Source organism: Sylvia atricapilla, chromosome 5 (assembly GCF_009819655.1).
Source record: "Sylvia atricapilla isolate bSylAtr1 chromosome 5, bSylAtr1.pri, whole genome shotgun sequence".
Taxonomy (NCBI): domain Eukaryota; kingdom Metazoa; phylum Chordata; class Aves; order Passeriformes; family Sylviidae; genus Sylvia; species Sylvia atricapilla.
In genome coordinates, this window is record NC_089144.1 from 23,584,540 (window position 1) to 23,612,237 (window position 27,698).

General features: G+C 45.8%; 2 protein-coding genes and 1 pseudogene across 3 annotated transcripts in view; 1 reads left to right on the forward strand and 2 right to left on the reverse strand.

The window, feature by feature from the left end:
- GOLGB1 (golgin B1) overlaps positions 1–12,869 on the reverse strand; it is a 40,338-nt gene extending 27,469 nt beyond the window's left edge. The window contains exons 1-8 of the mRNA XM_066318971.1: positions 12,764–12,869; positions 9,687–9,794; positions 7,589–7,685; positions 6,811–6,963; positions 5,899–6,057; positions 1,746–1,904; positions 676–798; positions 141–254 (exon numbers count right to left, since the gene is read on the reverse strand). Of these exons, the coding sequence (XP_066175068.1) occupies positions 141–254; positions 676–798; positions 1,746–1,904; positions 5,899–6,057; positions 6,811–6,963; positions 7,589–7,678 (798 nt within the window). The 5' untranslated portion in view covers positions 7,679–7,685; positions 9,687–9,794; positions 12,764–12,869. The remainder of the gene's footprint in view (positions 1–140; positions 255–675; positions 799–1,745; positions 1,905–5,898; positions 6,058–6,810; positions 6,964–7,588; positions 7,686–9,686; positions 9,795–12,763) is intronic.
- Positions 12,870–12,973: 104 nt separating this feature from the next.
- On the forward strand, positions 12,974–27,433 carry LOC136361214 (guanylyl cyclase-activating protein 1-like). 2 transcript variants are annotated; one of them, XM_066318974.1, is made up of 6 exons: positions 12,974–13,084; position 13,919; positions 16,855–17,058; positions 23,030–23,179; positions 24,665–24,755; positions 25,753–27,433. In XM_066318974.1, the coding sequence occupies exons 1-6, from the start codon at positions 13,017–13,019 to the stop codon at positions 25,878–25,880; spliced, it is 642 nt and encodes a 213-aa protein (XP_066175071.1). In that variant the 5' UTR covers positions 12,974–13,016; the 3' UTR covers positions 25,881–27,433. The 2 variants fall into 2 exon arrangements, with proteins under 2 accessions (XP_066175071.1, XP_066175070.1); XM_066318973.1 differs by lacking the exons at positions 12,974–13,084; position 13,919 and having other exon boundaries at positions 16,478–17,058.
- LOC136361217 (acrosin-like) lies at positions 19,099–22,041 on the reverse strand (annotated as a pseudogene).
- Positions 27,434–27,698: the final 265 nt, after the last annotated feature.

The window sequence follows — 27,698 nt, forward strand, 5'->3', positions numbered from 1 at the left end:
CCAGCTGATTTCATGATGGAAACCTGGTGCCAAAAAAACCCTCATCTGGTAACTTCTGAGCTACTGACAAAGGCCCCATCTACCATACACACACACACACACATACACAGAGTAAAGCAATAAACAGCATGACCAGGTACCTGATTTTGTTTTTCAGCAGTATGTAACTCCTGCTGCAGCAGTTCTACCACCTGAGTTCGTCCTATGAGAGCTGCTTCCTGCTCCTCGACCTTTCTCTGGAGCGTGCGCAGGTTCTGTGAGAGAGACAAGTTTATTCCAGCATTGGGGAGACCAATGTAAGTTTAGATTCCCATGTTTCATTGATACACATCATTTATGTAACAGTTACTTTGATAGCCTGAATTAATTCATTTGTTGACACCTAGTCTGGAGCCCTGATAGAGTAGGAGGAGCTTACTTTGCTTCATGAATAGGGAACTGGAGCACAACAATATAACACTTTTTTCAACTGTTGTTTCTCTTTGAGAGCAAACCAGCAGATTGACGCCAGGACTCAAAGTCTCAACTGGCTTTCCAAAACGCTCCAAACAACCAAAGCATTTTTCTTCTTGTCCCTTTTGAGTTACTTTAACAAGAACTGTTCTTTCAGGGTGTCTTTTGGTTAAAGTCCTTTTCCTTCCTCCTTCCCTGATATGACTATGACATGAAATATACCTGTTGCATCTCTACTTCCATATCTGCCTGGACAACCATCTTGAGCAATTCAGCTTGATGCTGGCGCATATGTTCTTCCAGGAGAGCTTCCTTCTCCTGAATCACTTCCTGAAGGGAACTCAGCTGAAAACATAAACCACAAAATAAAAACAAACCAACAAGGTTATGAACCTGACAGACACACAGGCTTGTTTTCAACATGCACCAGCATACTGTGTGTGTGATGGAGTTTTCAGCTTTACAATCCTATACATCATCGTGGTCAAATGGTATTTTTACCTGGTGTCTTTATCCTACTAATATGTGTATAACAACTGATAAGATTTCAAATCCCAGAAAGCAAAAAGCATAGAATTTAATTTACAAATATGCAGAATAATAAAATATATGATTACTAGATGATTAACAGCTCATGAAGCTTCTAAGCTTTTAATTGTATAGGATGCAGCCCAAATCACAGATCAAAAGCTAAACCCGCAATTTAGAGTATTAAAAAAAATCTTTCCACAAATAACTACAATGTAACATTAAAGCTGTTACATTCTGTGATAAGCAGCTGCCCTGCACACCCACAGCAAAACACAGGCAGGCCATGGCAGGCCTGACATCTGGAAGAACACTCCAGTCCCAGCTACTGCAAAGCCTTTCGCAGAACAGCAAAGGCAGACAGAGAAGAACGCAAATTCTGACTCAGAGGAAGGGACACCCTATCCAGGCCCTTCCAGGGACTGTTTCCTCCTTCCTAAGTGAGCAATCAGTCCCATTGTCCAAGGGTGAAATCCATCTCTTACCTGCAGGGCACCTTTTGCACCAGGGGTGGTTCTGGCCTGGGAATATAGGATGGGGGGCAGGAGAAGATCATTTGGGATCGTGAAAGACTTAACATAATGTTTAGAGGAGGAGCCAAAGGCAGTAAAATTGATGGACCTAGGTGATTTGAGGAGGAAAAAAACTGAAAAAAATTGAGGTAAGAGAATTGAAAACCAGCTGTGTAAGCACTGTTCTATTCTATCATACTTGTCTAAGCAGTGATGTGGGAAACACAGACTGATGAACAGAAAAAAATGTACCTGTGTTGCATACTTGATTTCAGCATCTTTCAGATTTACTTCTGCTACAGCCAGCTGTTTCTTCAGATCTTGAACAGTCTCCTCTCGCTCTCTGAGCTGCTCTTTCAGTAGTTCTACTTCTTCTCTATGCCCTTCACTTGTATTTTCATTTTTCTGACACTGCAAGAGAAAAAAAGGGGGAAGAAGAGATACAGAAAAAAGTAAACTTATCACTATTACTGGTTAATAAATTAAATAAATAAATTTCTAAAAACACACTAAAATGCTACTTCACTTTTGACTCCTTATCAGATGCTTATTTTTACTACTATTTACTGCTATTTTTACTACATTGCTACATTTCTTAACTTCACATTTCTTTTGTTTCTTTAAATGAAGTTGTCCTATGTTAGGTAACTATTTTCCCTATTTCTACGTAGAGAAGTTAAAGATGTTAAAGATGCCTTTAACTGGGAAGTGTCAAAGCACTTGGAAGGGCTAACCAGTCCATGACTGCTCACTATATAAACTAAGGCAAATTAGGTTATTAAATACATTATTTATTATATGATTACCCTGATTTGTGAGGCTTTTTAACATCACAAATTTCTCTAATACCAGAAATAAAAACATTTTTAAATTAGCTACAGAAGAATATTCCCAGTGTGACAAAGGGGTAGACATCCAAGACTACAGAAAATGCCCATGGAAATCTCTTTACACTACAGGATTAATAGGAATGAACTTATTAGATAAAAGCAAAGGGAACAGGCAAAAATTTATCAGTTCTACTCCACTCTGAAGCACTTAAATCCTCTGTTTAAGACCAAGAAATGTAAACAATATTTCACATAAAATGTGCTTAGGCTGTGTCTACTCAGACAACCCAGCACACTATGCCTGCACTCTTCACTCTGTCTCTGCACCTGGGTGAGGGCAGGTCCCTCACCACCTATGAGAATATTAGCCCTTTGCTAATGTTCTCATCTCAGCACTTGCAGCTACTGTGAGCACTCAGTGCTGGGTATTTTGTACTGAATATACATAAAATGCATCTGTTCCATTTTATTTGTGGCAGGTATTGGGTGAAATACCACCAATAACACAGGAATTCTACAGAGTATGTCTTTAAACCCATTCTGAAAATATTATGAAGGCGTTTTAAAGTACTTATAAATCAGTGCAACAGAAATAAGAGGCTACTGTTCCTCAAAAGATGTTTAACCTACAGAAAAGGTCATTGGCAGGAGGCAGAACAGACAGACAAGGAAGCTTCAATTGCACCTAAATTTAGAAATAGAACAGGACAGAAAAATAAAGAACAGAAATGCAGGAAGCTCTAAGAAGCCAAGGATATACATAACTTATAAGTCTGGGGCAGAAGAGTTGCTAGTGGGGAAGATGGGTGGATTAGTTTGCCTATTTGTAATTAGCTTTCAGGATTGATACTTCCAGTCGGATTTGGAAAAGCCTCTTACACTGACCATTACACAGAGTGCCACAATTAAGGACAGTAACACAACCACAAAGTTCCCAGAGCTCAAGCTTTTAAATATTATGTTTTTCCAAAATGTATAAACTCTTATATTTGAAAATAATTTTTATTTACCCACTTCAAAAGTTTGAGAGGAGCCTCAATTGTTCTGTACACAAACATTATCTGATAGAAAGAGATAAGCTGATATTTCCATTCTTCTCAAAATAAGACACTCCGCTAAAAGCCCAGGAGGTAATAGTACTAATTAGATATTTAAAATACAGCCTACCCACAGGGACCACGTAACAGAGAGAAAAAAACCCAGCCCTTTGCTAATATTCAACACTTCAGAAACTCTGACCGAGAATTTTTACCTCCAAATGGCAGGGTAACTTCTAAGGAAATACCCTGTAACTCAAGACAGCATCTTCTTGGAAAAATAAGTGTAAATAAAGAACTCTGTATCCTCTCATGTAACCATGCAAGAAAGAAGCTAGTGCTTTCTGGGTCAAATACATATTGCAGGTAACTGCCCTAACATAATTTCACTCAAACTATGTTCTAACCCAAACCAAATAAGGCTGTGGTCCATACCATGTCCACTGGAGACTGTCTCAAGCTCTCATTCCTCTTATTAGAAGGCCCACATTTCTCAAGCACCGTAAACTCTCCTTCTTCTATGTTAGAGACTTGAATAGTTTTTTATCTCTTCTCCCTCTGCAATATAAATTTATATCTCGACAGAATCTCACTCCCAGTCTGACCCAAACTTCAGTTCAGTTATGTACAGTAGTAAATCATATCATCAACCCCCTCACTTCCTTTTCCTCCCCTACAAAAAAAAAAAAATTAAAAAGCTTCCTGCATTCTCCTGCCTTCCACAACACTTGCTGCATCCCCAGTTTGAGAATACCTGTACTTGTTCTTATTATACACACATGTATTAACACGTCTGCATATACATGCGTGTGCATATATACATATATGCCTATATATGAATATATGTATATTTAGTCACAGAATATTTATATATGTATATGTCTATTGAATATATCCATATATGTATAAATTTTTCTTAATTGCTAATTGACATTCATACATTCATCTGGATTACCCTTTAACAGTTCTCCCACTTTCTTGATGCTCACCTTCCTCATACAACTGTAGAAAGAAATGATGTTTCCTCTCTGACTTTGGTTGACTAAATAACCAAGTTGTTTGAGTGTCTCCCAGCTATTAACATGATGGGAGAACAGAAAGTGTCTTGCTGCTCTCAGAATTTATCTTTCCTGATTCCAAGTGAGCACAACATGACAACACTCCACACAAGGCCTTGTAACTCTCAGTAGAATAGCTAGAACGGTATGTAAAAAAGATAAGGCCTCTTTTTAAAACCTGTATTGTGCCAGCTAACTGAAGATCAGCTTTCTCTCCTTTTGCTCTCTTCAACTGATAAATTTGAATTTTGAAGCAAGAACACTCACCAGACCTCAACAGCAAGTCTACATGAAGTAATGTAACAGCACACAGATATTACAGACACAGGCTGCATATAGCTAAGCTAAAAAAGAGCCTCAACACCAGGACAGCAATGTCAAGTGACACAGCTGAACAGCCTCTGTGGTCTCCACTGGCCTCTGCAGCCAGGAAATGTTGCTCATGGCCTTGCAGTATACAGTGTCATGACACTGGAAATGCTTGATTGTGCACTGGTTAAATCCTGCTTTATTTTTCTATCATGTCAGTCCTTGAGATCGTCTAATTCTTCATGTATGAAACCAGATGGTGTTTTGCATTGAGAAAGATTCTCAAGTTGGTATTGGGAATTACAGAAGCACATTTCTGTGATTTTGTGATGCTCTCAATCAAAAATAATCAGTACAAGTCATAGAACTGATCTTCATTAGTAGTCACCTCTCATCTGACAGCTCTCACATGCACCTTTTATTGTTTCCTATAATATTTTAATTTTTTTTCAATGTCTGAAATAACCTTTATGTCCTCTGGTTTAATAAACACCATCTGATGTCTAGAAACCATTTTCTCTTCCATAATATTACCAACTTTTTAAAGAAAACATTGTTCTGCTGATCACATAGTCAGGTTTTCAAAAATTACCAGCTCCCATGGGAGCTTCTACTTAGTAGCTAACAGCCTCTTTAATGTCTTCGTAGAGGACACTTCCCCCTCAGTTTCTACCTAGTGCTACACAATTATGGTTTGTCAAGCATAAATTTTATGATGGCTCAGGAAGTTAGATGACTGGAAAAAAAGACATACTTATTTTTTTTATATTTAGGTTACTGCCTTCCAGTTTCAATGACCTCCTTATCCCTTTGTTCTTGTACTCCAGCCAACCTTTGCTGTACTGACATGACAGGTAACATTTTGCAACTCATAGCTCAGATAGACACACAGTTTCTGCAGGAAAGAGTTTGGCTACAATGGATTATGAAAGTTATGCCAAGGGAAACTAGCCCATGCCTTTGATCAAGCTGAGCATTCCAAGAGAGTCTGCAGTACGAGGAAGCTGGACAGATAGGCTTCCTAAAGCACAGGCACAGACATCCTTGCTGGAACTATGAATATCCTGCTAATAAGACAAATAGGCCCTGCTGGCTCACTGTGACCTGAAGCATCAGGCAACACCAGTTATCGATAGAAGCTACATCTCTTAAGCACCCCTGTTCCCCCAACCTTGGGATACTCCAGCTCTTCTGCTAAGGCCTGTGTAGGCAGTGGTGATGGTGATCCTTTCTCTGTCAGCTCCTCGATGCGTTTGTTCAGAGAGGCCAGTTTGGCTTTAGCTTGAAGTTTAAGTTTCATCAGCTTCGCATCCGCAGCCTCTCGCTCTTTCTGTAAGAGAAGGACACAAACTGACTGCACCTTAGACTCCAGTGCTGTCACACAAGAAGCACCACCTTGAAAAAGCTACACAGCTTGTTAGTCTGCCATATTCTGTTTAACCCTGCCTCCTCAGTAACAGCACTATTTAAAACACATCTGCAAACTACCTTTGTTCTGAAACACTACACATACCAAAATTGTAGCTTCTAGCCCAGCACTTCCTTTCAAGGGACAGAGCACTCAGAGACTTCACCCAGCAACGGATACAAACTTGGTTTGACTTCCTCTGCTATATGCAGTCCCTCAGAACTATCTCAAGTAACTGTACTGCCACCATACCTCAGGGTAGGCAACACGTACCCTTGGGAATGCATCATAAAACCACTGGACTAGTGGATGAGCGCAGCACAGGCTACTCTGTGTAAAACACTCTGAAGCGGGGAAAGAACAACCCCAAAATACTACAAGGTGTTAGTATTTATCAGAGCCACTAGGAATCTGCATGGGCCTCAAAGAGCTCTGAGACAAATGCTGTGGAACTTGGACGTAGCTTATCTACTCTAGACCAAATTAACCAAATCAAACTAACAGAAGATATCCTACATCTCTTGGGTTAGGGTCCATTCTTCAAATTCCAATAATTCTCTGGAACTGACACCATTCGTCATGCAGGTATCCCATGCTCAAAAGAAACCAGAGACTGGCTTGCACAGAAAAATGAAGCAGCATTTTACTCTCAGTCCCCAGAGAAAGAAACAGTACCTTGAATACAGTTTCTTTTTCCTGGAGCAGGGCATCCTTTTCTCGAATCAAATCCTTCAGCTGAACAACAAGCTTTTCTGTTTGGGCTAGGCGCTCCAACAGCTCCTCAGGTGCCTCCTCCATGCTTTCTGCTTCTGACTGCAAAGCTTCTACCTGAAACAACAAAATGAGTGTTCTGAAGGAAAAAAAACTATAAACAGCCTACACCAGAGCATCCACATGATATCTTCAGCTCCAGTCCTCAATGCTGCACTCTGCTCCCTGCCTGCATTTCATGGAGCCTGCAGAACTATAGAGTTAGATGAAACGAGGAGGAAAGTTCAAAAAACTTGTAAGCCAACACACAAAAACAAAGAGTACCTTGCTGAACACCACATGAACAAATCTGAAACGAGACACCCTCACACACTATCCACTGTCTCAGTACCAAAGGACAGCAAAGAGATGAAGTCTCCCATTGTCACTCAACCTTGAAGAGCTTCCCCTTCTGCTACACACAATCACTAGTACTCTTGAAAGTCTTTCTTCACCCTGATTCTAGTTTGTTTCCTAGGGTTAGGGCTCCTTGAAATGTGGAAACTGAGGAGATTATGGTCTGCTCAACAGAAATGCTGACTTAAGAAGTGAGGAGTAGAAGAAAAGCAGAGTGGAATGACAGCTCAGTCTAGCACTCAGCAAGGAAGAAGCAGGAGACAGTTCTCACTGCAGTCTAATGAATCACACTCCCCAAACTAATTGTCAATAAGATCTCAAAGTCTTTAGATAACACTGTACTTACAGCAACAGATGGTTCAGTAACTGCATCTCCATCCTCCCCAGACAGCTCTTGCAAAACAGTACTTGCTAAACCTGACAAACGGCTCAGCATCTTGAGCCTAAAACAAAACCAAGAGTCAGAATACAGTTCCAGAGTCAAAACTGCTATGAAGAATAAGCTCCCTTATGCAGATCTTTAATGCCAGAGAAGCTGGTCACCAGGCTTGTGGGGAATTTGTCTCCTTTGCCAAGAGAGAAAAGCCAAGTAAAACCTCAGGAAAAAAGAATCAGTCATGTTAACACGAGCAGCTGGACCCTCTGAAAATGAAAGCAGAGGATGTGCAGGTGTCAAGACACATGACGATTCCTTCACTGCTCTACATGTATGATTGAAAAATACTTTTTTATACCAGATACCAAATCATCCTCATAGTTCATTCTTGATCTTTCTTAACAATGACATTACAGAAACATGATCTGTTCAGTTTACTGAAAAGAAGGGTGATTATTAAAGGAAGTAATTTCTCTATAGGCCAAATACAGCCTGTAACATGAAATCAGCTTTCTAATAAGTAGTGGATATAATGGACTGAGCCTTGATGTTTGCAGAACAGATACAAGTGTTTCACAGTATAGAGATGATGAGACCTCTGCATGTCACATACAGGACAGGAACTCAACACAGGAGAATAGTCTGGAGAGGACATGTATTCCCTGGCTGCTGCTTAGCATACCTTCTTTCCTTTCCTTGAAATTCAGGAGCCAACTTAATCAAGCAAGCGGAAATGAAGAACCAAAAAACATGGAGCAGTACCAGCCAGCAACACATAACTTGTTGTTTTGGGGAGAGCAGTAAATTAAATTCTTCATTATTAACTGAGATGATGGGATGCACTCCACCTCACTAAGTTTACCAGATTCAAATGAGCTTGTGAATAAGCTGAAGTACAGAGTTGCCAACCAACACAAAAGAACAACAGGCTGGAGAAACAGATGGATAGAAACATTGTGAAGTTCAGGAAAGTTAGAAGCCTGTGCCTGGAATGGGAAAAGCATGAGTGGTACAGGCTGAGGAGCAACTGGCTGTACAACTGTCTTGCAGAAGACAAGCTTGAAGTGCTGGTTGGCACAAGCCACAAAGGCGCTCACAGCAAAGGTCAGGTGTACCCTGACCTGTACTGGCAGGATTGCAGGGAGCAGGCTGAGGAAAGCAATTATTCCTCTCTACTTACACCTATAAGACTACATTTGAGGTAGAGCGCCCGGTTTCAAAACAGCGAATCGAATCAAGTACAACAGAGAGCCCCCAGGATGACTGGGGTTTGTGGAGAGTATAAGAATGCTGGGCTTGCTCAGCAGAGAACAGCAGGTGAGGAGTGGGATACAATTGCTGTCCTCCCTACAACCATCCATAAGGTAGCTAAAGACAGTCACACACCTCTTACAAGGCTCACATCAGAAGTACATGAGACAGAGGACACAAGTTGCAGCATAAGCAGTTTTAATCAGAGAAAAAAATGCACAGGAAAGACGTAAAAATACTGTATTAGGCTCATAGCAATCTAATCCAATTTTTGATGTTAGACATGCTAAGAGCAAAGGATTTGACCAGCTGAACTCCCAAAGTCCCTTAAGAATCACATAATTGTCATTCTAGTGTTCTATAAAAAGGTCATGTGTGACATTTGACATCCCTGAACAGAAAGGCCACAGAACTGTCCATGCCTGCAAGTGGCAAAATAATGTGTACAATTATAGAAGCTCCAGTAGTGCAAGCTGAAACCAGGCAAACTCATGTTAGCTATAAGACCAAGTTTACATTATTAAAATTATCTCCATCAAATGGAATCTTTTAATGTGATAAGGTATCTCTGCCTCACTAGAAACAGGCTCCTGAGGCTGGCTACACAGATCTACTCCTTGTCTTGACCTTGCTGACCTCCCTTGTGTTACTAAGCAAATCTTTGGTCTCAGATTGCTACTTAAATGTGTGAAAATATTGACACTGGAATGGACCAATGCATTACTTTTCTGTAGCAGTCACCTGATTTTGCAGAAGTAGAAAACATGACACTGCACATTAGAGCATCAATAGCAGAAAAGAGCATCTGAATACTAACCTGCTGTGTGCTGCAAGGAGCTCATGGGTCTGCTGATTCAGTAGTAAGGTTTCCAAGGTAGAGGAGCCACACACAGGTCTTTCTTGCCATCCCTTTTTATCTCGAGTACTGACAGGTTGCATGAACCAGAATTTTTGATGGAAAGAGAAGTGAAAAAGAACAAAAAAGAGAAGAAGAAAATAAATTATCCAATAATAAAGAATAAGCCCATCCTTCATCCTACACAGTACACTCCAGGACTGTCAGTCACTGGCAATAAGCACAAAAAGTGACAAGTCTGCTCTGTTTGGGAACATGGATTTGCAGAAATGCCCTGGTCTCTCACGCTGCCTAGCATGAGCTTAGTCTCTTCAGCCAATGAAATAAAATGCTCAAGCAGCAGTTAGTGTAGCAAAAAAACATGCAGCAAGAGGCCAGGTCTCAGAGAGGCTCCTACGAAAAGCTCCAGGAGATGGAACTCCTCCAGAAGCACAGTCAGGATTGTTCACGTGCTGCAACAACACAACACACAGTCAGCAAAACAAATCCTGGTGATTTGCCCACTCCTCAGCTGGCCCTGGGTGAGACTGAGGCATGGAACAGTGCAGTTTTGCAGTTCCTGCTAGGGAGGCTTCTTTTGACAACATCAGCTGCTCGCCAAGGTGGTAATATGAGATACGCATTTAGAGACCTGGAATGTCTGGAATCCATTATAAGAATAATAAAGTATTTATAGTTTTGTAAACCATCCCTTTCCTTGATGCCCCAATGAGGAACTGAACCTGCTGTCTTGGCAGTGGCACGTTTTAGATAACAGCCATCCAAATGCAAGAATGCCTCTTTCTAACCGTTTCCAATACTTGAAGAGGATGGATCTGATCTTCCAACTGAGCACTAGGCCATAGCTTCTTAAATCACAAAGGTAAAATATGTGGCTGGGACTGAGATAACCAACAGATGAATTATTAGAAGCAGTATTAGAAATACAATAAAGAAACAGAATCTAGGCATCTGCATGGGCCTCAGCACATATTTGCATGCTACAGGCATTACAATTTCAAGCATGCATACCTGGATTGAGAAAATATTCCCTGGCCTTTGTCCAGGTTGACCACATTAACCTGATACTGCACTCAAGCTAATAAACCTAGCTGGCTTTGGCTCACAGTTGGCCTTAAAAACGCAAACAGAGGAACTGTCTGCAGCTATTTGTACAGATGTGGACTTTAATAACCTGAACTTGAGTCTTAGAGATTCATATCTTTTGAATTCATTTTTAGTTTATATTCTCAAATATGGCAAGTGACGTGAATGGGAAACATAAAGTGATTCTACAATTCTGTGAACAGCAACAGGTTTGGCGTCTGTGTAGAGGAAACAGAGAAAACACAGGTCTAGGTGGGCCACCACTCTGGACAGCATCCCTTGGAACACATCCCTGGAAAGCAGCACTGCAGAGAGAGGCTGGAGATTGCAGTGGACAACTGACCTAAGTCATCAATGCACCCTCCTCATGACAAAGGCCAGCAGCAGCATCCTGGGCTGCATTAGGAGCATTGTCAGGAGGAACGTGATCCTTCCTCTCTACTGAGCACCGGTGAGGCCATCTCTCACCAGCATCCAGTTTTGGGCTTCCCAGAACAAGAGGTGGGAACTTGTTGGAGAAAATTCAGTGAAGGACAACAAATAAAAGGCTCGAGGAGAATCTTATCAAAGAACCACAGACTGGCTGAAGTTAGGAGGTCATTTGTCTAAACTTCCTGCTCAAACAGAAGCTGTGCAGGCAGCTTCTGACTTGTCCCAAGGACAGAGGCTTCACAACCTCCCTGGACAACCTGTGCAAGTCCCCAGTAAGCCACAGAGTGAAGAAGTATTTCCTGATGATCCAGGTAATCGCCTGTGTCTCAGTTCATGCTCACAACCTCTCATCCTTCCACCAGACACCACTGTAAAGAGCCTGGCTCTGCTTTCTTTGAATCCTTCCTGAGAACAAATCCAGAAACAAGCATAACATGGCTTTAAATTCTGTCCCAAAGCCATCAGTTTACACAGAGGGTGGTGGCTGTCCTGTGCACTAGCCTTAAGGGCTTGTGGCAGGAATATCCTGGTGTTATATAATGCCAACCGGTTTCCCCACAAATACGAATGGACAGAGGTTATTCTGTGTTCCACCGCCTCACCTCAATAAAGCAAACAGTGCTCTCAGAGACAAGACTGGTGGCCTCCCAGGCTCACACTGGCATATGGATTCTCACCTCTGTAATGAACAGCAGAACACAAGGACCCTTGTTGTGCTCAGGATGTGAGCCAGGATCCTCTACATCCTCTACTTTTGTGCAGCATTCCTGTGACTAATGAACTTTTGCTGGGGAGACTTTACTTTGAACACTGGAACTACCAGCAGTGATCTGGAGGAGGCTCCTTTGCTCTGAAATACATATCCCTGACCCAAACAGTCTAAGATCACTGCTAGTCTGCACAGCCTGCAGTAAGCCGGGCATTTCTATCCCTAGGTTCAGCCATAGCAAAGAAAGACTTGACAACGATTTCCCCTAATTTATTATATTGTAAACTTGTTATACATAAATGAAGTTAATTCCTTGCATTTCCCCTCGTTTAAAATAAAACATGCATTAAAAACACTGCTGCTGTACACAAGCCCTGGGCCAAACTTCTCACGCAGTGCAGAGGGATTCTAAGAGAAACCAGAAGGGACGGGGAGCACTGGAGCGCCGTGCTACGCTCTAGGAGCGGCGGCTCCTGCCGCCACGGGAGTGGCGGTCAGCGACAACGGGCCCCAGCAGCCCCGCAGATTTACCGGATCGCACGCCTCCGGCGGGCCCCGCGGAGTGCGAACCTCCCCCGGCCGGGCTGCGCTCCCGGTACCTGGGGGCACCGCCGGCAGCGTCCCACCGGCCTGGGGGGACTGGGCCTGGCCGCAAAGCCCGGAGCGAGAGGGGAGACCCGCTCCGGCCCATTGCCCCTTACGGCCCGGGCCCCAGGGAGCTGCGAACCCGTTCCGGCCCCACATGGCCACGAAAGGAGCCCGGACGGCAGAGTCCGTGGTCCGCACAACAAGGGCGGGGTAAGGCACTGACCTGCAGCACGGCGGGGGGAGTCAGCATCGAGGGGCGGCTCTAACCTGCCGAGGAACCCCTGCCAACCTCGCTGCCACCGAACCGCTCCCACCGCGCCACCTCAGCACCGGAACGCGCTACCGCCACTTCCGCCTCCGGTGGGGCCCCGCCCCCGACGGAGAAAAACCAATCAGCTGCGGTAGTTGAAAGATAGACGTGACGGCCAGACAATCGCGACGGAGCAGCTGCCTCTGCGTTATGGTTGTCCTGCAACATGGCACAAAGTGACCAATCCCGAGGACGCTCTGGGTTCCCGCCCAATAACAAGGCAGCGACCAATCAGTTGCGGCTTTTCGGGCCGGGCGGTGTTGAAGAGACGAAGGCTCGGACTGGGAGGCGGGTGACAGAAGCGCGGAGGCGGGGCCGCGGGGAGGCGGGGCCGCGGGGAGGCGGGGCCGCGGGGAGGCGGGGCCGCGGGGAGGCGGGGCCGCGGGGAGGCGGGGCCGCGGGGAGGCGGGGCCGCGGGGAGGCGGGGCCGCGGGGAGGCGGGGCCGCGGGGAGGCGGGGCCGCGGGGAGGCGGGGCCGCGGGGAGGCGGGGCCGCGGGGAGGCGGGGCCGCGGGGAGGCGGGGCCGCGGGGAGGCGGGGCCGCGGGGAGGCGGGGCCGCGGGGAGGCGGGGCCGCGGGGAGGCGGGGCCGCGGGGAGGCGGGGCCGCGGGGAGGCGGGGCCGCGGGGAGGCGGGGCCCGGGCAGACTCCGCTCCCGCTTATTCACCGCAGGGCAGCGGCAGAAGTGGTGCCCGGTGATTTGGTCGGAACGTCCCTGTAAGGATAATCCACTCCTACTCCCCTGCCATAGGCACCTCCCACTAGGCTGGGTTGCTCCAAGCCCCCTTCAACCCGGCCCTGAGAGCTTACGGGGATGTTCAGTCCGAGCCTGCGCTCGTCCTCGTGAGCTCTGTTGTCCCTGGCCTCTGGCACTACAGCTCTTAGCATAAAAATATTTTTCTTCTCCGTCTCCATGATGATAGGCTGCAATAAGGTCTCTCAGAGCCTTCTCTTCTCCAGGTGGAACACCCTCAGCTCTCCAGAGCAGAGGGAGGGGCTCCAGCGCTTGGAGCAGCTCCGTGGCCTCCTCTGGACCTGCTTCGGGAGCTCCAACTCTGTCTTGGTCCGAGGGTTCCAGGACTGGAGAAAGCTCTGCAAGTAGGGTTTCACCTGAGTGGGGCAGAGGGACAGAATTCTCCCCCTCGCCTGCTGCCCATTCTCCTGGGGATGTGCACACTGCCAGCCCCTGTCCAGTTTTTTATTTTCCTTCTCAGAACTCCTGACCCATTCACTTCCTGGTCTGTACTGCTATCAGAGATTGCCCCCAGGCAGATGTAGGGCAAGATTTCAGGAAGCCTGAGCAGCGCAGCTTCCTTGCTACCCTCATTTTGCCCTCAGACGCACTGTATTCCTATTTCTGATGGCACCAGTAGTGCTGTCCTGGTATGGCCACGGGCTCTGTCCGCAGATCACAGCGTCTCAGGACCAAGACTCGCCAGGTGTGGTCTGAATTTTTCATGCCCTGTCTGCAGCTTTGTTCACTTCACTTCACTTCACTTCACTTTGTTTACTTTAGCTGTGGGAGCATTTTCTCCAGGTATCTCATTTATTTTACTTATCTATCTTTGTCTGGTACAAGAATGACATATTTACAACTCTAACACATACCCGTGTGAGTCTAAGTGGAAGGAAAGGGAAGAAAGGGGAAGAAAAGAAGAGAGGATGAGGAAACCATTCACAAGAACATTACATTCTTCCCAGTGAAGGACCCAGATGATGACAACTTCCCATGACTCTCCCCTCCTCCTCTGCAAACATCAGAGTGAACCACAGATCTTAACGACCAGAGGAGCAGTAGGCAGGTCAGTGTAACACCAGAGAAAGCACAGAAACAAAGTGTGTGTGTTGCTATTTTAATTGGATTGTTGCTACTAATGCCGCTTTTTTCTTGTATGTAAGTACTTGACCTACATTATTTTTCTTTGCTTTTCTGTAATTAGATGTAGTTTTATTATGACTCTCAAATCAGACTGTTAAAATAATTTTTATTATTATACTAAAAATCAGTTGTGGTTTTAAACGTGTACATAAAGTGGTATGACTGATACTTTATAGGGAAGGGATAGGGCATCCAGAAGGATCTGGATAGGCTACAGAGAAGGCCCCATGCCAACCCCATGAAGTTGAAGGGCAAGTGCAATCCGCAACATGGGTACAGGCTGGGTGACGTGAATCGGGAGCAGTCCTGTGGAGAAAGACTTGGGGGTCTTGGGGAATGAAAAACTAAATATGGGCCAGCCAATTGTAGCCTGGGTTCCATCAAAAGGAGCATAGCCAGCAAGGCAGCCTAGCTTTTAGTTAGCTGCTTTAAGGGAAGGTATTTGTACCCAAGGCAAGGGGTATAATTAGATGATCTTTAAGGACTCTTGCAACCAGAACCATCCTGTGATTCTGTGAAGGACCGTCAGTGGAAAGCACACGGAGTGTGTGAGCTTAGAAATGCAGCCTACCCAGCAGCTGTCTCTCGATGCCTGGTCTCCCCAGCTACTGGCACCTGGACATGCCACACTCTCTGAGGTGCACAACCCTGCCACAGTCACTGGTACAGATTCCATTGCACACAACAGCATACAAACAGACATGTACCCTCTGTGCCCCTCCAGTACATGTGATGAGGTGCTCGGGATGCAGCTGTCTCCTGCGCAGAGAAACACAGACAGGTAGGTCACCCTCAACCCTACACCTTCTGTCTAATAGTCAACTACTCCAGTGGTCTCACTAACAGAGACATACACACACCTGTTTCACAAACTACTTGGCCTATTTGCTGGCTACTCTGGCTCAGTATTTACTATGGTCTCACTCAATCCAGCTGTGGGCACTTAAATCCCCATGCATACACATGCCCAGAGCACAGTGCTGTGCAGCCAAAAAAAAAAAAAAAAAAAAAAAAAAAAAAAAAAAAAAAAGGTAGAAATGTTAGAAGACAGGAAAAACTGTGACAACCAGGCACAAGCCATGGGTAGACATTCATACTGATTAGCACCATTCTACATGCAACCAGCCCCTTCTATTCCCCTTGCCTCCATTTTCTCTCATTTGTTCATTCCCAAACCACCTATACCCATTCCTTTCTTCACCTTCTGTTCCTCCCCTAAACATCCTGTTGAGAGTCTTGTCCCCAGATGCTCTCGCCCTGAACCCCACAGTGTTTTCCATGGTCCTAGGCAGTACTCAGTCTGTAGGGTACTCTACAACCTCTCCCACTGACTCATCATGTTGGCTGCCACCTTTAGGCCCATGGGAGAGATGGCTCCCCTGTGACAGACTTAGAAGGAGCTGGGACAGGGCCTTTCTTTCTCTTACGGGGGAATTTGTGTTCCTCAGCCTATGGTTGTCTCTCTTTGCTCCATCCCTTTTGTGCAGTTGAGCCTTTCATGGGTTGACTGCACTTCCATGGTGGTTCTTGGATTTGCCAAAGCAGGGGATTATTTGGGTTCCCCCACCCCCTCCATTGTTCTTCTGTGCTCCTCTGTGTGCATGGAGGTGAGCTTTTCCCCACATAACCTCACTCTTCTGTAGTAGTTTCTGGTCCTACACACTCCATTATTGAACATGTCTATTTGAGAAAACAGACTCTCAAATCCGCTTAGAGGAGCAGATCTTCACTTAACCTCACAGCCCACATCTTGTGGCTATTTCCTCTTAACTTCATGTATAATTATATCAAGGTTAAAAATAGGGTAGTCTACCAGACCAGTATAGCTCCCAATGCCAGTGTCTGATTAACCTTCTCACCCTTTCTTCTTTAGCTCCTAAAATAGCAGTGATTTGCTAGATTATCTTGCATCTCCTTTCCAATCTAAGAAGACTGTTTGTATCATTGAAACTTTCTAGTCTTTGGATCAGCCTCTAAGAAGATTAACATTTATAATTGGCTTGTGGAAAGTTAGATCCTTCACATAACTGACATTAGTGTTGAGCATAGACAGGAGCAAACGGGCAGTGCTGTGAGAGCCACAGGAGGAAGAGGATCATTCCTGTAGCATCATCCTTCTGACCACAGATACACATGGGAAACAACAACAGCTCCACAGTGGATGATCTACAGGCTGTCGAGATCCACCACTGGTACAAGAAATTCATGACAGAATGTCCTTCTGGACAGTTGACGGAGCATGAATTTAAGCAGTTCTTTGGGCTTCGAGGGCTGGATCCAGAGGCCAATAAGTACATTGAGCAGATGTTCCGCACGTTTGATATGAACAAGGTGAGTTCTCTGGCAAGGAATTAACTGTCTCATGCTGCTTCAAAGTGATCCAATTCCTGAACTTTCAGAGTCTTTCTCTTGCAAACATAAAGAACATAAATATTCTCTTGCAAACACTGGTGTAGAAAGCTGACAAGGGATGCTAATGTAAAGTAGCTAAATGTAAGGAGCAAATGAATGTGTACGGGTAATAACATAGATGACATAAACATAGGGTACATCTAATGATCTAACTACCTCATGCAAGTTCATCATTGAATTTTGAAAATTCCTTATTGCCTATTATTTGACTTGGCCTTGTTTAACTAGCAAAATGCTAATTTCATTATTCTTCTTATATTTCTTATTATTCAAAAATATAGCTGTATGAGACAGTGGAGACCACAGAAATCAGACACAATAGAAATCATTATAGCGTTCACAGAGGAGTTGTTTCCAGGTATTTGGCAGCTGAAATTAACACTGCAGAAAACGTCTGTGGCTCTCCGTGGTGCTGGGAGGTGCAGCCTGAAGCTGGAGTGAGGGGGTGGGTAGTGTTCTCACTGTTACTGCTGGTAGAAAACAGTAACCCACATAATTCCTTGAAGCATGCAATGGCCCTCAATTTGCCTACTTTTTATCCATATGTATTTCAGCCTATGCTTGCAGGCGTGTATTCTTAATGACAAAGAAATTTGGGTTTATAGCATCCTGGGAAAATTCACCTTTACTCTCTGCTCCAAGGTTCTGAAATGGAGTCAAGGAGGATCCAGTCAGAGAGGCAGGAGAACCAGGTGGGAAATCACAGTTAGTCTTGAAGAAGGAAAGCTTAGGGACCAACAAAGAATGTTAATTTGGACATGTGAGACAGCATGAGTTAAGGAATGCTTAGGAATATTACGAAATTCCTAAAGAGAGGGGCAGACAGGCTCCATTAGGGTAGCTGAGGTCTTGTGGTGGATGTAATGACTGGAAATTACTGCAGACCTCAAAGAACATCTTTTCTCATCCCACAGTCCTCTGTGCCCAGGATGATAATAGTGATGAGAAGCAGGTTCATAAGCTAAAGCAAAACCTTTTGCACAAGTCTTTCTTTCATTTCACCCCTCTCCCGTCTTGGGATGTTTAAGGACTTTAAAATATATTCAAGGATGTTGTGCATTCCAGAGTTCTCCTGTGAGCCCTGTGTTATGCAGTAAGCAATGTTTTAAGAAGATTCTCAAATTCAAATTTGGTCAGAAAAGATTAAAAGCCATCATCTAAAGAAAGTGCTAGTGATCTCAGGAGGAATGAAGTAAGATTGTGGCAACTAGTGGCGATGGACCTACATCAGTTAATCTTAGTCTGTTAATAGTTAGTCACTTCATCTAAGATCCTTTTATGAACAAGGGCAAGGAACAAGAGCACACAGAGGAAAATCCACCCTATTGCAATACAGACATGATGGATGCCATTGTCTGCCCTCTGGACCTTCAGATTTTGAGAACTTTGATGATGACAAAGAGGATAAATTTTCAATATTCTTCTTTTATAAATTGCAATTATAGAATTATACAGTGGTTTGGGTTGGAAGGCACCTTAAGGATAATCGCATTCCACGACCTCAAACAGGCTGGGACACCTTCCATTATCGCAGGTTCCTCCACGCCCTCTCCAAACTGGCCTTGGACACTTCAAGTGTCAGAGCCTAACCCACCCCCACTCTTTCCCAACACCTGATCCAAATCTCCCTTCCTCTAGATTTAAACCATTCCTCCATGACCTGCCAATGCAAAAACCCACTCTCCTCCATTATAATAACCTGCTTCAGACACTGGAAGGGGCACTAAGGTTTCCCTGGAGCCCTCTCCAGGCTGAAGAATGAATGTGAAGAGCACAGCAGATGGACAGACAGAGCAGGGACTCTCCGAGCCTGTGGGTGCACTGAGCAGGGCTGAAAACACAATTAATAGTGAACACAGAAACTTTACTTCAACACCTCCGTCACATCAGCATCGGTGTGGCTGTAGCAGAGCAGCATGGGCAGGACACAGAAGCCTCTGGCCCCGAGGCTACCTTTGGCCCAGCAGGAAATGCCATGGTCCACTGCAGCCCTGGATCCTGCTCATCCTGCTGCTGCTCAAGCTTTTTTGTCCTTCATAAACTGCAGGAACTCCTGCAGCAGATTCCAGAATTGCACCAGGATCTGCTGTGGGAATGCCATGGGCAGTGATGTGCCCGAGGATGTCACTGCTGGTCTCCGGCTGTGCTCAGGGGTCAAGTTGATTTGTTCCTCTGGTTTCACATGCCGCTCAGGTGCCAAGGTGACGACTGGCCCCGGGGCTGGACCAGCTCTTTCTGCTGGGCTCAGGCCCGTCTGGAGCAGGATCCAGTTGTAGAAGTGCTGAGTGGAGGTGTAGATCTCGGGGTGCCTGGCTCTGTCACAGCCTCTTCCCCAGCTGTTCATTCCCACCAGCCAGTAGTAGTCGGCTCCATTGTCCTTGCAGACGAGGGGATGCCCGCTGTCCCCCTGTGCCAGGAGAGAGGGTTCAGGGGCTGTGGAGGGCTGCTGCTAGCCCCGGGGCTGGCTCCTCTCTCCCAGCCCGGCTCTGGCTCCTCTCTCCCAGCCCCAGCTCTGGCTCCTCTCTCCCAGCCCCAGCTCTGGCTCCTCTCTCCCAGCCCCAGCTCTGGCTCCTCTCTCCCAGCCCCAGCTCTGGCTCCTCTCTCCTAGCGCGGCTCTGGCTCCTCTCTCCCAGCCCCAGCTCTGGCTCCTCTCTCCCAGCCCCAGCTCTGGCTCCTCTCTCCCAGCCCCAGCTCTGGCTCCTCTCTCCCAGCCCCAGCTCTGGCTCCTCTCTCCCAGCCCCAGCTCTGGCTCCTCTCTCCCAGCCCCAGCTCTGGCTCCTCTCTCCCAGCCCCAGCTCTGGCTCCTCTCTCCCAGCCCCTGCCAGCTCCGCATTCCCGGCTCGGGAAGGCTCTGCTCAGCGGCCGGAGCCTCCAGGCCCTCGGCTGGGAGCAGGTCGGAAGCTCTCCCATCTCAGCACATGGGTCCCAGATGTGCAGAGGACAGATGTTCCGGGGTCACATCCACACTTTGCTGGGGGTACTGGATGGGCTTTGTGGGCAGGACCAGGCCTTGGGGACAAGGGGTCATAGCACAGGGACCTGCGGGTGGGATGGGGAGGGCAGCCCCGGGATACGGGACAGGGATGTCAGATGGGGAAAGGAGGGGCAGGCCAGGGGACCCAGCACCAGGCCAGGCCCGGCTTGTGCCGGGCCATGTTTGGGGGATGAGGAGGTCCCTGAGGGACTCATCACACGCTCCTACCTGGCAGGTGTCGATGCTGCCGTGTGGGTACCCAACACACAGGTTGCGGGGGAGGATGGTCCCTGCGTACCACCGGCTGCTGTTGCAGAGCTCCGTGTCCATGAGGTGGACCTTGGCTTCCTGCAGCACCATGCCTGTTCCCTGAGCTGCGGGCACAGGGGGGAATGAGCCTCCAGCAGCTCAGTACCCATCCCCTCCCCTCCCTGGGGCTCAGCCCCTTCCCCACGGAGCGATATTGTCCAGCCGTGTCCTGCTGTTGGCCTGGAGGAGGAGCCAGACCCATCTCTGCAGAGGCTTCGCGGGGCCGGCAGGAATCGTTTGGCTGGGAAGGGACCTTGCAGCTCATCCCGTTCCACGCCCCGTCTCGGCGGGGACTCCTTCCCGCAGCCCGGGCTGCTCCGAGCCCCGGCCCCGCTGACGTCCTGCAGGCGGACTCTGGCTGCGGCCACTCCGTGTCCCCGGGGTGCCCAGCTCGCCCTGGGAGCGCACACGCTGTTGGGGAACTCACCTTTACGAAAGTTCCAGCCGGCGATGTAGCAGGATTTCAGCTCCGAGACCCTGAGCGAGGCGTCGGGCACACAGCCCAGCTGGATGTAGTCGCTGCACTCCACGGGCTGGTCCAGCTCCAGCAGGGCGATGTCATTCCTCGCCGTGGCAGGCACGTAGTGCTGGTGCACCAGGAGCCTCTGGATGTGTCTCACCGCAGCCTCGGGGCCCGGCTGGCTCAGATCTGTGGCCCCCATCACCACTTCCCACACGGAAATGTCCTTGAGGAGGTGCCTGGCGGAGAGAGGGGTGACGGGAGCAGAGCCACGAGCTCCAACATCTCCCGGCCTTCTGCTTCCCAAGGCAGAGAGGGAAGTGGCAAGTGGTGCTGTGACCTGGGCACCTGCCCGTGCTCTGGGGACATCTCTGTCCCTGCTGTGTCCTACCTGGCCCTGGCGAAGCAGTGTGCGACCGTGAGGACCCACTGGGAGCTGAGGAGGACACCTGCACACATGTGCCACGTGCCATTCTGCCAGGTGGCCTGGATGCTGACAATGCCAGGCCAGGCCCCTGGCTGGACCCCAGTGCCACCCACGGCACGAGATGTGTCAACAGGAGAAGCCATGGAGTTGTAGCCAAGAACTGCAGAGCTGTGGTCAGAAGCCATGGGCCGGAGCCTGCAGGTCCTTCTGTAACACAAAGCCATCACTGTCCTGCTTGGTCACTGCTGCTGCTCAGGCTGAAAGTCCCCCAGTCACCCCTTCCTGCCTTGTGCTGAGTGGCAGGAGCACCAGGGACCCCTGACAGAAGCATCTACCCCCCCCATTCTGCTGGAGCGTCACAGACAGGTTGTCCCAGTAGCTGGGCACTGACCAGGGACTGAGGTTCATCTTCCAGGGACTGAGGCTGGAACACTGTAGAGTGGGTGTGGGGAACATATGGGTCCCCTACAGGGAACCTCCTAAGTGGGGCCACTCACCTGCAACTGTCCCAGGTGCCCCCCACGGGCCAGGCCAGGGCCAGCAGGACAAGCACCCACAGAAAAGCCATCGGTGCCAGTGCAGGTGGCAGCAGCCAGAACCGGGCTCTCACCTCCAGTGCAGCCGCCAGCACAGCACCCACAGCCTTCGTGGTGCTCACAGTGCCCCGGCCCAGGGCCGCTGTCACAGAGGGGCTGTTCTGTCTGCTGGGCATGGCAGGGAGGGGCAGCAGAGTCATAGAGACATGGAATGGTCTGGGTGGCAGGGACTTTAGTGCCATCCCTCTGACAGGTAGGGACACCTTCCACTGTCCCAGCCATAACTCAGCCTGTCGTGCCCTTCTTCCCACCCTGATTGAACATTTTAAATGTGGTGATCCTTGCTGTAAAACAGCAGTTCTCTGCCAGTTCACCTACATTAGCCTTTTACTTATGTCCATTTCATAAAGGCATCTGACTTTGTTTAAATACCTTAATAATTGAAAGTTTTACTTTTTTGCTCTGTAATTTGTTGAAGTGGTTATTAGGCATCTTTTACCTAGATATGCATGCTATTTGTTGTTTGTTTTTAACCACTTCAAATTTTAGTCAGCTTTAAATCTAGGGCTGATGAAGCTTTACTAACTGACATTTTTTGTGCAAAGGAAACAAAAGCTTTTTGGGTTTCTTTGTAGAGTCAAGAAACGAAATATTAAAAACCTAAATACAGAACACTTTTCCAATTGCCAAATTACATGTATTTTACAAATTATCTATATGTTTTACAAAATATCCCCTGCCACTTTATTTCCCACAAAATGGAGAAGAGATCTATGGCTTAATGGAATAGCATAGTTTCCCAGAAAGGCAGAGCAGACTAATACAGAAAACTTGCAACCCATGGGCTGGGCTCAATATTCTCTCCCAGCAGGCCAAAGGCAGTCATCTTTGGTGCACAGAGGGGGCTTTGTTCATGCTGACAAGGAGTGGAAGGTTCCTTCACTGCAGGTGGTGAGCAGAGAGGAACCTCTATTTAACAGATCATAACTTTAGGAGCCCAGGTACTTACTGGCTAGAGAAATAATGTGTCTGTGCACTAAAGATTTTTCCTAAGTCCAAGTCTCTGTGCCATTCATTGGCCTTTCTCTGTCAGCTGTGAATCTAGAGAGCAATAAGGTGAAACAACTCCAGAGCAGTAACTGCCAAGTTTATTCTTGTGACAATTTGGGGGTTTTTTTTGACAGGATGGATATATTGATTTCATGGAATACGTGGCTGCCCTCAGCCTCGTTCTTCGAGGGAAGATGGAGCAGAAATTGCGGTGGTATTTCAAGCTCTATGATGTAGATGGCAATGGCTGCATTGATCGACATGAACTGCTCAACATCATTAAGGTGAATCTCCAGGAGTCTGTCTTCTTGCCTCTTTCCTTAAAGACAAAGCACACAAGTAAGACCTTTGCTGTTTCCCATATGGATGATCACGGATGAGACCTTTAACATCATTCCTTCTCTGAGCAGAATTCCCCACCACCGTATAATGAAATAAGCAGACTTGACAGACTCTTTATCACAGGTTATGTTACAGCGCAGCTAACAATTGCTTTAACTGCTTGTGACCTAAATTGCACTTTCCAAGGTTTCATACCCTGTGACTGTCAGTTGCTATCTCTCCAACATGTCCTTCATATGTCCTTTTCCCCATGAGAAGTTGGAGAGCTACTTCCAGTTTGCTTTCTAGAATCAGCTCCTAAATATCAGCATAATAAAACATTTCTGACTCTGGCGAATAGCCTGAAGAATGACTGAGAATGGAAAGGATTGTATGAAATGTCATAAAATTGATGTGATAAAGCACTAATAAGATGTTAATAATGTGTTCTCATCTGGACAAGAATTTTAGAGCTGGGTGTCAAAGACACCTGACCAAAATCAGTACCTGTAGTAACATACAGCCTCCTACTAGTAGCTTGAAATAGAAAAACTCAGACATTACAGTGAAGCAACAGATAGCAATAGTTAACTCAGGGCTCTTGAGAAACAAATCCTGTGGGCAACAACTGGTGGCAAGAAATGTATTGCCCTTTGTATTTTGTGGGTGTAGTTCAGTGTCTTTTTCATAAACTTAGGAAATTGTGGAGATGATATTAGTTTCAGAAAATAGCATTTGAAAAAGAATGAAGAAAATTACCAAATATCAAAGGGTAAGAACTAGAAAATAAATAGTCTTAGAATCAGTATAAAGGCTGTGAAATCACATATTTCATGGACATCCTTAAACAAAGGAAACAATAAATATTGAAAGAAGAGAGAACCTTGCACTGTGTAGTTATGAATAAGAAGAATTGCAGCAAACAGAAATGGATAAGGCTTAAAGTTTCTCAAGATGAAAATGAATTTCCAGTGATCTTTAGGGAGAAGCCAGACACACAAGCAGCAGTATATAAATGGAAATTGTGAAAGTAAGAATAGAAATAAATTACCACAGCATACAACAAAGAATTTCATAATGTCAGGTGAGAAGGGTGTTTGACAGTGTTTCTGAGGCTTGATGTGCCATAAGGTCACATAGTGGGCCAAAGTGGATTGATTAGGTGGATTCTGATTCTTCCATTTCTGCAGCACCTAAACTGTACCTAAGCAGAATTAGGTCAATCCTCTGGGTTTTGCTGCTCATTCCTTGCTCCAGAGCTACACTCCCTTCGCACCCCTCAGTGCCATCCATAAGGCCTGATGATTTGTGTTTTGTTTTCCTATGACACTGGTTCATTTGTATGGGGAAGGTACCAGGCATGACTGTCTTATTATGAATCTATGCTGACATGTGAAATCAGTCTGGAAGTCGTCAGGAACCTTCTTACTCTTGCTCTTTTATTTTAGGCTATTCGAGCTATTAATGGTGGTGACCATGAAACTAGTGCAGAAGAGTTCACCAACCGAGTATTCAACAGGATTGATGTGAATGGCGACGGTAAGATTCCTGCCTTTGTTATCCAGTTCAGACAGTCTCTTTTCTACAGAGTAACATCCAGTTTTTCCTTTCTTGGTTAAACTTCAGATCTCTTCACTTCATATTTTCTTTCTATTTGCATTCTCAGCCAGTAATTCGTTCTCCGTGGACCAAGAAGGATTTTTCTCCTGGCATTATACATCATCAGTGTGACAGGATTTGTTCCCTCTGCTGAGTCTCAGCTTTGTTCTGTCCACTACCACATGAATTCAGTAGTGGGGTTTTGGAATGGTGTTTTGTTTTCCTTTTTGTATGTTGCTGTGTAGCTCATGCCAGTTAGAAGTGGGAAATATTAACAAATATCCCCAGCTGCTCCTAAGTACTTTAGCATGGAAAGAAAGAACTGGAATTTAATGCAGAGGTTCAGAGTTTCTTCACTAGGTCTGCTGCAGGCAGTACAGCAAGAACATGAAGTGCTCAGTCAAAAGTTGGTCAAGTGTCACTCTGGTCCGTATATGTCCCCAAGAAGTATCTCCTTCCTTGCTACTTCAGGTGCTCATTACATTCTGACAGGCTCTTTTGTTATTCCAGATTAACTCTGCTGAGCTGCTTCCCTGCACAAGGGCTTTTTGGCCTAGGACAGAAAAATTTGTTTCTGCCTGTCACAGCCTCCTTCTGTTAGTTTTTTTATCCTTGAAAACCAGCAAGTATAGGGCAGGTTAGTACTATACAGGTTGAGCCATAAAGGATGCTATGATCCCACTCCTTAGCTCCTTAGCTACTCCTTAACTTCTACTGTTCTTTCTTATGTACCTCTTCCCTTGTATGGGGAAAAAGGAGGAAGCAGGTCTTGTCTGGATACTGGAGATATTTCATAAAAGCTTAAGAGCACTCTGAGGTCTTTAGAAGAGTGCCTTAGAACAGTGCCTATATAGTACGTGATCTCTGAAGTTAGATTACTGTACTCCTTTTCCTGTCAGATGTGGATTCTGATGCCTTTTATTTGTGTCTGACACAGGTGAACTTTCTCTGGATGAGTTTGTGGAGGGAGCAAGGAAAGATGAGGAGTTCATGGAGGTTATGATGAAAAGTTTGGACCTGTCACACATCGTGGCCATGATAAACAACCGTCGGCATAGTGTATAAATCAAGCTGGGAGAAAATGCTGTGCCAGTAACAGAAGTGTGTAGAAATACAAAGAAAGAGAAACAACTTTTTTTGAAAACAAAATTTCCATAAATATGAATATGGAAATGGGAACAGAAAGACACTGCTATATTTGTATCTGAGTGCACATTTCTGTACAAGTACTGAAGGTTAGCCACATAAATGCAGGGCAGATTCAGAAAAACTGAATCTGGGTGGCAGTATTTAACTTATCTTTCTAAAATTTAAAGGCCAAATTTCAGGACACAAATTTTCTTTTTATTCTGTGTCCCAGGTTATCAGTTTGAAATGGACTAAAAGTAACGCCAAGTTTGTGAAGAGCACTGGCAGAACTGGGTGTTGGAGTGCAGAGGAAATATTCAGGCATACAAAAGAAGAGTTTCAAGCTGTTATTAGTGTAGAGAACTATAAAAAGAAGTTAACTTGCACCGTTCTTGTCATAGTATTGGTTCATAAACACCAGCATGGCTGTCTGTACCAGATGTGCTTGGATTTGGTAGCCCCTACCAAGGCAGCTTTAGTCATAAGATCACAAGAACTGAAAGAAAAACCAGTCTGACAGTGACAAAACTGTCCTCAGCTGCAGCTGTTTGAGCTTTCTGTGATCAAAGAACTCTAGCAAAGAAGTCAACGGTTTGGAGTAGCTTCTGTAACCACAGAAAGTATGCTACTCAGTTTCCCAAGGTAGAATAATTACTTGAGAGATCAAATCTTTTATATACTCATGGTCCTACTTATTCTCCTCTCATACAACTGAGTCGCTGGGAATGTTGAAGGCCACATTGAACAAGACTTGGAGTAACCTGATCTAACCACATGGCATGAGGCTGAAACAAGATGATTGCTGAGGTCCCTTCCTACTCAAACCATTCTGTGACTCTGTGATAAATGAAGTATTTGAAGATGATCTTAGTATCAATGCCTCACACATCCTTTATTGGTCTTTTTTCTTGTTCTTGAGGACACAATCTAATAGAAAGAAACAACTCACCAAGGTGACTCGTGAATTGTGCTGTTCATGTGAATGCTGGAGTGAAGCTGATACTCTAGATCAGTGTTGCCATAAATTACTCTGATTTTGTACACAGTGGGAAGAGTGATGCAGCATGGACAGAAGCCAATCAAACTATGTCCTCTTCACTGTTCATTAGATAAGGTCATGATCAAAAGCTCCTTTTAATCTGGGAAGAGAACCAGAAGGAAAAAAGGATGCAGGAAATGTTCAGTGGAGTGCCTATGCCATAGCTGGCATGCTTTTCCTGTGCAGGAGGAAGAACTTACAGATCTGTAACAAAACCTTAGATTAGACTTATTCTCGCTTACATTTAGGCTTCTGTGATGTTCATGGTTTGCGTGGCAGGGTTTTGCTAGCAGGGAGGCTACAGGAGTGGCTTTTTTGAGAAGTTGCTGGAAGCTTCCTCTGACGCTGTTTTACACTACGACACAGACTTTGAGATTCAGAAGGCTGAAAATGATTCTTTTATTTTTGAGATGTGTCTCCCTTTTATACTATTCTACACAGAATTTGATTGGCGAAACAAAGACAAACCTCTTCAATCACATTGGCCAGACCAGAGGGATATCAAGAAGAAGTCCCTTCTAGGAAAAGGAATGAATAATATAAGTACAGTTACAAAAACATTTTTCTTGTTTACAGAAAATTCTCTGGGAAAAGAATTTTAGAAAACCAAAACAGCTCAGGCATGGAACCAGGGCTGCATTCCCCCATGTCTGACAAAGACAATACCAGCTGGCTCCAGCATGCCACTGGCCAAAGCCTGAGACCTTCGGCTGTGG

Excerpts from the sequence above, each read along its gene's own strand:
- LOC136361214 (XM_066318974.1), top strand. The coding sequence starts at position 13,017 with ATGGCACAAAGTGACCAATCCCGAGGACGCTCTGGGTTCCCGCCCAAT. Across the intron at positions 17,059-23,029 it reads GCACGTTTGATATGAACAAG|GATGGATATATTGATTTCAT; the intron begins GTGAGTTCTCTG and ends TTTTTTTGACAG. Across the intron at positions 23,180-24,664 it reads AACTGCTCAACATCATTAAG|GCTATTCGAGCTATTAATGG; the intron begins GTGAATCTCCAG and ends CTTTTATTTTAG.